Source organism: Thunnus thynnus, chromosome 1 (genome assembly GCF_963924715.1).
Source record: "Thunnus thynnus chromosome 1, fThuThy2.1, whole genome shotgun sequence".
Taxonomy (NCBI): Eukaryota; Metazoa; Chordata; class Actinopteri; order Scombriformes; family Scombridae; genus Thunnus; species Thunnus thynnus.
This window is the reverse complement of record NC_089517.1, coordinates 11,485,293-11,495,107: the sequence shown is the minus strand read 5'-3', so window position 1 is coordinate 11,495,107 and position 9,815 is coordinate 11,485,293. Positions and strand designations below refer to the sequence as shown.

At 36.7% G+C, this 9,815-nt stretch overlaps 1 protein-coding gene across 3 annotated transcripts in view; it reads left to right on the top strand.

The window, feature by feature from the left end:
* The first annotated feature begins 8,762 nt into the window (after positions 1 to 8,762).
* Positions 8,763 to 9,815, top strand: part of map2k5 (mitogen-activated protein kinase kinase 5) — a 65,621-nt gene continuing 64,568 nt past the window's right edge. Inside the window, exons 1-2 of one of the 3 annotated variants that reach the window (XM_067584343.1) lie at positions 8,763 to 9,239; positions 9,558 to 9,606. In XM_067584343.1, coding sequence (XP_067440444.1) covers positions 9,108 to 9,239; positions 9,558 to 9,606 — 181 coding nt within the window. In that variant the 5' untranslated portion in view covers positions 8,763 to 9,107. Of the gene's footprint in view, positions 9,240 to 9,557; positions 9,607 to 9,815 lie in introns of those variants that run through there. The other 2 variants (XM_067584333.1, XM_067584351.1) reach the window with 2 other exon arrangements.

Here is a 9,815-nt window from a genome sequence, read left to right as displayed (position 1 = left end):
CAAGTATATCAGGAAACACCTGAGGTTAAATGCACACCAAATGCAACTTTGGAAATGGAAGAAAATCTTAGTATTTTTGGTAATAATTAATAATTAATATAAAACAGGCTGCCAGACATTTTGGAGTTCTTTGTGGGCTTGTTACAAGGTTCAAGGCTGGATTTGTTCAGTATTGGTGCTGTCAGTTGAAATGCCTCCAAATTTTATAAATCTCTTACCCGAATCCAGCTTGTCAGTATTTTTCTTATTTATGACTAATGTTGTATCAGCAGCAACTGCAGGCCTTCAATAGAGGTAAGTGGTGATAACAGATCACCCTCACAACCCACTAGATTATACGACTGATTTTAGGATTTTATTAGTAATGTGTAAATCATTAAAGGGTTCAAAATAAGAATAGAGCAAAATAAAAACATTTTTAAATGCCTCTGAGCTAAATGTTTTGAATTAAACTTAATCAACCTGCATTTATTACTGTTACCATTTCCACTGACATCTTGTTTTCATTATATTTAACATGATGCATTTGTCCAAGTGATTAACAAAAATTGACCCGTACACTGTATAGAAATTATCAGAGGTATCCTGTGGGTACATTTCACTGAGTTTTACCCAAAAAACCTTCAGAGGGCTCATGAGTCAACTATGTAGTCCCAGAAATGCTGATTATATCATATACTCACCTACACTGCAAGAAAAACATCTCACTCATGTCACAAAATAATTTCCAATCACACCATTAATCTCAAAATGGGACAGCTGACTGTCCAGAGCAAAATTGTTTGCTCAGCAGTTTAGAATCTGTACTGCGTGCCATCTAAATACACTGACAGGACAACAGACCCTGGTGGCTTGAATTGGCCTGCTCAGAAGTTCCAAAACTGCAAATTAACCTGGCAAGTGCAGAAGTTGCCTGCTCTCTCTTGCGTTGTGTAATAAATGAAGCACAAATCTGCACTCTTGACTCCAAGCAGCTGTTAATCCCCTCACTGGACGCACAAACCATGATCTCATAACAACAGAATGATAGTAGTTTATTAAAGCCAGATTTGGAGGTATCAAACTTCATAAAATGAAAAAAAAAAAAAACATAAAAAATAACTTATTTATCTTACTTCTAGTTTGTAAGTTATATCACAAAGGCTTCTCATGAGCCTGTGTGAATCATGAAACTATCAAGCTAATTAAAATACTCCAAAATGCACACAGCAGACATGCACAAGTGTGTTTGCTACTCTCAATATGCTAGTGCGGCCTTTTCTTCTTCTAGTTAGAGTCAAATATTATTATTAATATGAATTAACCAACCAGCAGTTTCAGCTGTCTGAGCTGTTATTTTTTATTGTTACAACTATAATATTTTTTCATTTTTTAGTACACCAACAACAAATATTTGCTAAGTAACCCCCATATTAGTGCATCACTTAAAGTTTAAATACTCTATCTACCGCAGATGCAACAGAGGTAATTGGGACCATAAAACCGCTGTTCAGACACTACTGGTTGTTGTGAGCAGAACAGGCAGAGGGTTAAATATTTGAGTGTGTTGGCAGTCGGGAGAATCTCATCTGACAGGAAGGACCAGCACACACCAACCCCACCACGACTTTCCACTGACTCACCACAGTATCAAGTATGTTGTCAGCCATAAATTAGACCAAATGTGCGTACGTGCTAATGACCTACTTGATTAATCAAAACCTGAAATAATCCTCATCTACTGATCTAAATAACATAATAATATGAAATTGTATTGAACTTTAATAGGAGACATTTTTCCCTCCGGTGAGGTCAGAGGTCACAGCCAGTAGAGCTGACAGGAAGTGTCTATTTAAAGGAGACTTTAGGGTAATTGATGCTTTTTGGTTTGTGGAAATTTAGAAGAAATATTGCCAAGATTTAGGACACTGAATGTGCTGACGTAAACACAATATTTACAATATTTAATGTTATCTTGATTTATTAATCATTAAAATGTAATTAAAGCATAGAAAAAGATTTTAAATAGATACTGTTTAAACTTGTTTGGTTGTTAGCATGCTAATACAGGTCATGTTCTTTAACATATGACTTTACTGATATTTAAATTGAATTTTGGAGCTGATAGATAATTAAATAGACATTTTATGGGTACAAACAGTGTGAAATGTCTTCACACAATATTATCAATCGTTTTGTTGTTGCTTTTTTGAAGTAATAATTTTGTTAAGTAATGCAGTTTAAAAACATTAAAAACAAAGGTTTACAGAGAACAAACACACAGGAAAGTATGAGTAATTAATCATCGTGCCAACCTTTTTTTTTTTTTACTTATTTCTTTAATTATATCATTTTTTTCTTTGTTACTTTCACTGCTCATTGTGTTGGGCTATATGACATGTGAGCACTGACCATGATGAGTTCTTTTACACACCAAAGGTCAGAGGCATCACTTACAGAGAGAGAAGGACCCTCCAAACACCCACTAAGTCATTTACCTCATTCCTTATCAATTATTGACATGCAGTTGTCAGTTGAAAAGGCAGCCAGACTTTCCGTTGATCTGTTTGATGAATATTTCAGCTGACAAACAGGCCACCTGACACTCTGCACCAAAGCAATGTGTGGTTAGAGAGAGGTCGCTTATTTTGCCCACATGCACATATGCATGCACACGTGCTGTGTACAATTACATGCTGTCATTACTATTCTGTTCTGTTTGCTTTACTTACTGTTTATTTACATTAATTTCCACTGGACTGTGCATTTACCACCTTTTGTTTTGCCTTTTTGACTAATTTACAGTAATACATAATTTAAAGCAGGTAAAATTACTTACAGTCTGCGAGGCCACTCTGGCACTATTATATATATATACTATTGTATATATGCATTGGTGGAATGTAAGTAACTATATTTATGCAAGTACTGTAGTTAAATACAGTTTTGAGGTACTTGTCCTTTACATCAGTATTTCCATTTTATGTTACTTTACACTTCTACTCCACTACATTTGTGAGGGAAATAATGTATTTTTTACTCCACATTTATCTGACAACTATAATTACTAGTTACTAGTTGCAGATTCAGATTGTACATACAAAACATGTTATATTATATAATATAATAACATGTTATTTATATTGTTAAAGACAAAAGTACCCAACAGTCTGAAGTAGCTGAAATGATATATATTGCTATATAACATTAAAATCAGTAACAATAATCAAACATTGCTAGATACTGTATGCTAACAGATCAATGTATTTGATTTTGATACATTGTGATATAATTATATATAAATACACAAATCTGTTCTTGTCATCATGGGTAAATCAGCTGTGAAGCCAGGGATGACTAGTTTTAGTGTTGTTCTTTTTTGAGTCTGAGGATTTTAAAGTTCCTAAATAATGTCTTAAAAACTGATGATTTAGGTACATTAGAATATAAAACAGGGGAAAAAAACACATTTTCACTAATTTGCTCCTTGATTTCCACATAAGTTGGTTTGGGGAAAATTGATGCATCATGTGAGTAATCAGTACAGTTGAACATTTGGTTGGAACATTTTTGGCTGGACCGCAACAGCTGGGGCGAGCCCTATAAACACAAATGTCTGTCCCTGACCGAGTGACTGAGTGATGAAGTTACACCAATGGTCGATCACTTTCTGTATCCACCCTCTTGTGTTTCAGCCATATACTGGGTTTTGACCTAGTCTTGTTAGCAATCAGTTCCCTGAGCTGAAATTACAAGTTGTATAATGCATGTTCATAACAAAGATATTATGCCAAAGTGAAATATTTCAAGCAAATGAAATATTTTAAGGCTTCAAGCATTTTGTTCCCACTGTATCATGTGGAAAAACAACACCATGTAATCACATCTTGCATTCAATAAAGTCACTTGACCACAGCATGAAAGAAGAGCCAATAGAGCTCTGGTGAACTGGTGATGTGTTATTTATGTCAGGCTCAGTTCAAAAGCAGCCTCTATGAAGAAGACACACCCCATAAATTTTTCTATGGCCCCTATGAGCAGGTCAGGAAGGCACCAATATTTCCTCTTTATTAGAAACAACAGAAACAACATGCAGCCATAAAGGGGACCTCAGAGGTGAATCTGAAACACGGGAAACGGCAGAGAAAACATGCTGCTCCGAGAGCTGAGAGGTAGTCACACAATCCATTCCTTCAAGCGGCTTGTCCGTATATCTGTGCTTTTCCTCATAACTCTCACACTAGTGACTCACAAACTCCCCATGCTTCATCACAGGTCAACTTGAAGATGAACTTTAAAGGAAGATGTAACAAATGATCGCAGCCTCTCCGGCAATTCATATCGGCTGAAGTGCCATAACCCTCTACATATCCTGACCTCAATTTGGAGTCTGCGTGTTGAAGGCCCATCTGAGGGAGATGGTATCGATCTGAGCAGGGACTCTGGCAGCATCAATAAACAACAGGCTTCAGGCTTCAAGGCTGAGGAGACACATCTCTATTTCAGCTGGAGGGTTCGCATCTGGATACCTGAGTTGGGACACGGCCCTGGACAGATGGTGGGACATGTTTTTTTGTTTTTTTGTTTGCTCAACTCACAGCAGGTCTAGCTCCGTTTTGAGGCCATAGCCAGTGATATCCTCATTACTGTTGGCTCTAGCAAGGTAAATAAAGCCATAAACCCCGAGCGGACACATTTTTATTTTGAATAATTACTATTAATGTTAAGGGGCATATAGATAGAAGGTAACCTAGTAAAAGTCAATATCTGGGAGGACGATCAATGCTTTACCAGCAGACAAACAGTATTTCAAGATCTCCTATATCAGCATTACAGTGAAAGAAGACAGTGCTGACTTTGGCTCATTAATCAATAAACACAACAAACCAACCAATACATTTGACACAGACTAATGAAATAATAATCATCATCATCAGAGGAAAGAGGAAGAAGAAGCAATAACAGGCTGCATTTGTACACATTGTTACACACACAAAAAAACATCCATTAATGAAAATTAAACTATTAGTAAACAAGTAATGGGCAATCTTGTTGGACAATTTAGTTTGTGTCTTGTTTACTTGCTTTTCCCTCTTTGCTGAGAAAGTTAAATAAGTGTGCCTCATATATTTAGAGTCAAACTGAGCTCACTTTGCGCTAAGCAGCTTGTCAATAGTAAGAAAAAGAGGTACAGGGCAACAAAGGAGGTCTGATAAAATGGCTTTTAATTACCAGACAGTGAATGCTGGCCTTCCTTTACCACTTTCTCCTCCCAGCCAAGTCAGGAGTTTGATTTCTGATAATATGGATTGCTGACTGGGCTTCATCTCAGTTTCCCCTAAAGCAGAAGGACCTAACGTCAAGTCCTGGGAGAGCATGTTTGACAAACTGCCATATAGATCCTCTGCTTTTCATCAGAGGGCAGTGCTGGTGGAGGCATTAATCAGGACGCTTGATAGCCTGGCTTTGTTTTCCCATTTACACTCCTGTAACAATTAAGCAAAGTAATAATTTCAGGCATTACATGGAAATCAATGGGTCTGTAACCCAGCTGTTGGTACAGGTGTAAGTGATGAAAATTCAAAGTGGGTCGATGAGATGAACTTCTAACCTCTGTGCGTACAGTGTGTGTGTGTGTTTGAGAAAGTTGGCAATAGATGGACAAACAAGTACTTAGATAGATCTAATATGCAAATCATATGATTAACAAATAAAATATGATATATTTTAGAAATTAAACAATATATAAAGTAGTACACCTCAACCAGCTGCTTATTAAATGCATCAATAATAATCCCATAACGTAAATTATAATATAACCTTTGACAGGGGTGATTCTACATAATGAATACTCTTACTTTTGATATATTAGGTATATTTTGCTGAGAATATTTCTGTACTTTTACTTAAAATAATATTTTAAATGCAGGAGTTTTACTAGTAACAGTATTGTCACACTGTGGTATTACTTCTTTGACTTAGATAGATAGATACTTAGGTAGATAGATACTTAGACATGTAGATACGTAGATACGTAGATAGATGACCTTCCCTTTTCAATGCTTCTCTTACCTTTTAAACAAGATGGTAACCACTGATACAGAAGTTCATCCTTAGGCCACTTAGAGGTGGAGACTTTTGTTTTAGCTAGTGGTGACAGCCACTGAAACCCAACCTACTGAATGGCTGCGCACAGCACACGCGTCATTGATATTGTTCTCAAGCACCACATGTCCAGCCGGGTCTGAGCCAGAGCCATGGGGAGATAGAACAAGCTTTAACAAGTTCTTATCGTTACGCAGAAACCCAGTCAACAGACTCGGGTATCTGCTCTGTTAGCAAAGCGCTGTAAATTAACAGAAAAAGAGACTTCACTTTGGTCAGAGATCAATGTCTTGTTCTCGGAACTGCAATCAGAGCTGTTTGGTGAGCGGGCAGAAAGACTGATTCAGCTCCTCAATCATAAGGCTGTAATCACTAACGGTTTTAAGTGCCCCTTTGTTTTAAATTCAATCATTCAGTTACAATTATGACTCATGCTGAGTGGAAACTTTTGAATACTAATGCTGTGTTAATGTAGAGTGAAAGAGGTAAAAACCTCTTTCAATACTTGGAAAGCCATGGCCATGAGGGTGCATACTCCTCTGCACACCTCCTACTTTCTAAAAAGAGGTTTTCTTAGGCTGATTGTCAATACGGATGTGGAGCCTTGTCATTATTTTGTATCTCTGTGAAAGTGAGGATCATTCATATGATATCCAATTAAACTTTTATAATTGTGATCTAAGGTCAGATTTTAAAAGGATATTTAATCATTAGATACACACTTAATATAACCTCTGAATGTTATTGTACACTCAGTATTGTACTCTCTTATCAAACTTGATCTCACATCAATGTCAAGTCAACAAAAGCTTTCCAAGGTGGCAACAATCTCTTATGATGGAGCATGTAATAATTCCCATTCAGTATAAAAGGTTAAGTTGTACCCAGTGTTACCTTCATGCACTTTTCTCTACAAAGCTTTTCAGTCCAACTCTTCTAGTTCACAGCACATTTATAACTAGCATGACATCTTGGTTTTGTCAGTAGTGAATAGTGACTACAATGACACACAAAAAAAGTATTTAAATTATTTTAAATCACATTATCCACACTATATTCATATTCCAACAAGGTGAAGTTGTATAAAAACTTTTAAAATGTTGGTAATGGTCAAGTCGGTCATTCAGTTCTATAGGATGTTGTTGGGGTTTTTTTGTCAAAGTCCTAGATTACAAAAACCTTTTATAACAGTTGCAATGTAAATCCTTGCTGACATCTTGGTAAGTCTGGGTCATTTCTCCTATTGTAAGGGAATCACAAGCATAATCATTAAGACAATGATTTCAGATAGAAATTTTAAAATGTGTTTCAACATATTATGAGAATATGTTGCAATGGTGGCAGCTTACATTTAACATGTCAAGTATGTCATCATTTTTACTGCACAGTCAGTAATACAATTTTTGTGTTACCAGTGGTGGAAGACAGACTCTTTACTTAAGTAAGAGTACCAATACAGCAATGTATAAATACTCCATTACAAGTAAAGGTCCTACATGAAGAAGCCTACTTAAGTAAAAGTACATTAGTATTATCAGCTTGATGTAGTTAAAGTATTGCAGTAAAAGTAGTGGTTTGGTCCCTCTGACTGATATATTATTATATATGACATCATTAGATTATTAATACTGAAGTGTCAGTGTGTAAGCAACATGTTACTGTTGTAGCTGCTGGAGATGGAGCTAGTTTGAACTAGTTTATATACAGTTAGCTTGTTTAGTCCAATAGTTCCCAACCTAGAGATCTAGCCCCTCTAAAGGGTCACCAGATAAATGTGAGGGGTCGTGAGATGATTAATGGGAGAGGAAAGAAGAAAAAACAAAGTTCTGATACACAAATCTCTTTTCAATTTTTGGACTTTTTCTCCAATTTTTGGTGAAATATTGGATCATTTGATACATTTATTGAAATGAAACCGTGTGAGAAGTTTAGAGGGAAAAATGACTATTTGGTGGAGCTGTTAACAAATCATAGACATCTGAAATGTGACCCCGACTACACACTGCTTTTTGTAAGACGTAAAAAGCCAAAAAGGTTGGAAACCACTAATTTCATCTTTAACAATGTGTTGTATTTTAAAGCTTGTTATATCATTGTGTCAATAACCTGACGTGCATAACTTGAAGCTTGACAAGATGGATTCTTGCTGATCTTTTGATCTCGCAAATTCGGCTGCCTCGCAAGGTAATTGTGTCAAATCTCCATCTGAAAAGTAACTAAAGCTGTCAAATAAATATTGTGAAGTAGAAAGTACAATATTTCCCTCTAAAATGTAGTGAAGTGGAAGTGTAGAGTAGCATCAAATGAACATACTCAAGTTAAGTAAAAACTTTACTTAACTAAATGTACTTAGTTATTTCACACCACCATGTGTTACTTACTTCACTTCACAGTAAAAGCAGCCATGTTTTGAGCGGTTACAGGAATGGAGGTCTTTTAATTTGAAACGTAGTAACCGGATGTTGATTCGGAAATGCTGTTTTTGGAGCAGTTGGCCTTATTTTTTCCTCCCCCCTACCCGCATTCCGTGAAGACCCGCCCTACTCTGCTTTTGATTGGCTAAACTCATTGCCTTTCTTAGTTAAGATTGGTTAGCTTTAGTCATGATAAGTACAATTGGTCAGATTTGGACTGAAAAGTCAAGGTCAGAGCCAATCAGAGGTAGAGTAGGGGCGGGTCTTCGCAGAATGCGGGTGGGAAAACAAAATAACGCGAGCAGTTGTGGTTTCCTCTAAACTAGCTGCATGGCTAAATATCTCAGATAACGCAGTCTAAAACGTTGCCTCAGAGAGGATACAAATACGAGTTTATTGTAAAAGCTAAACCTCTCATACGGTTATGACGTGACTTCGGCTTCGGCAGTGACTGAGCTTTTAACGGTTACCGTTATTTAAATCTCTCCATCACTTAGTGTGTATACTGAACAGGATGCTAGCATGTGTTAGCGAACCACTGCAGGAAATTAGCTCGTTAGCTTAGACAAGCCAACCAAGTGTTGTTATGAAGCGTATTTTTCCTTCTTTATGCTCATACTCTACTTGAATAACCTCTGCATTATGGACACCGAGGGAATAGTGATTCGTATAAAAACGCCGGCGGGTGACATGGACTCGTCCGTCGACTGTCCATCTCTTCTGAACTTCAATGACTTGCTGGTGAGTCTTCATAAAGCTAACTTTCACTCTTGATTCCTCTTCATGGTAGCTTTTCAGTAAAACGCCATACATGCAGTTTGAATTCATGAGTTTGGATGTCTGACTGAGCATGTGTCAGCCCAAATGTGTTATACTGAACAGGTAAATGTTACAATGCTGTGACCCCACCTTACATTTTAATAGTTGTGATCTAATAATTTACACGTCTGTCTTGATCATAACTGTAACTATTTCTGTGCTTCTGTCTACAGTTTTGTACTATATACTTTGTGATTGTCACTGTTGTCTAACCTTAAGGAACTCTTCTAAACATTTTAGGTCGCTATCAGAGATGTTATGCCTGAAGCCACCGTCACTGCCTTTGAATGTAAGTATGTCCCACCTTGTACTGACTTACTGCTGACATAGCTGCTCTGCAACCACATCCTTAATTCTCTAAGTTGTTGACACATGTTCATAATACAATCACAATAGCAGGTCCTGGTAATCTCATAGTTATTAGTACTGTGAAGTTTCTAAAGGGTTGCTTGCAAGTAAGAACTTGTTATTACAACAAAACCATAGTCTGATAGTTTA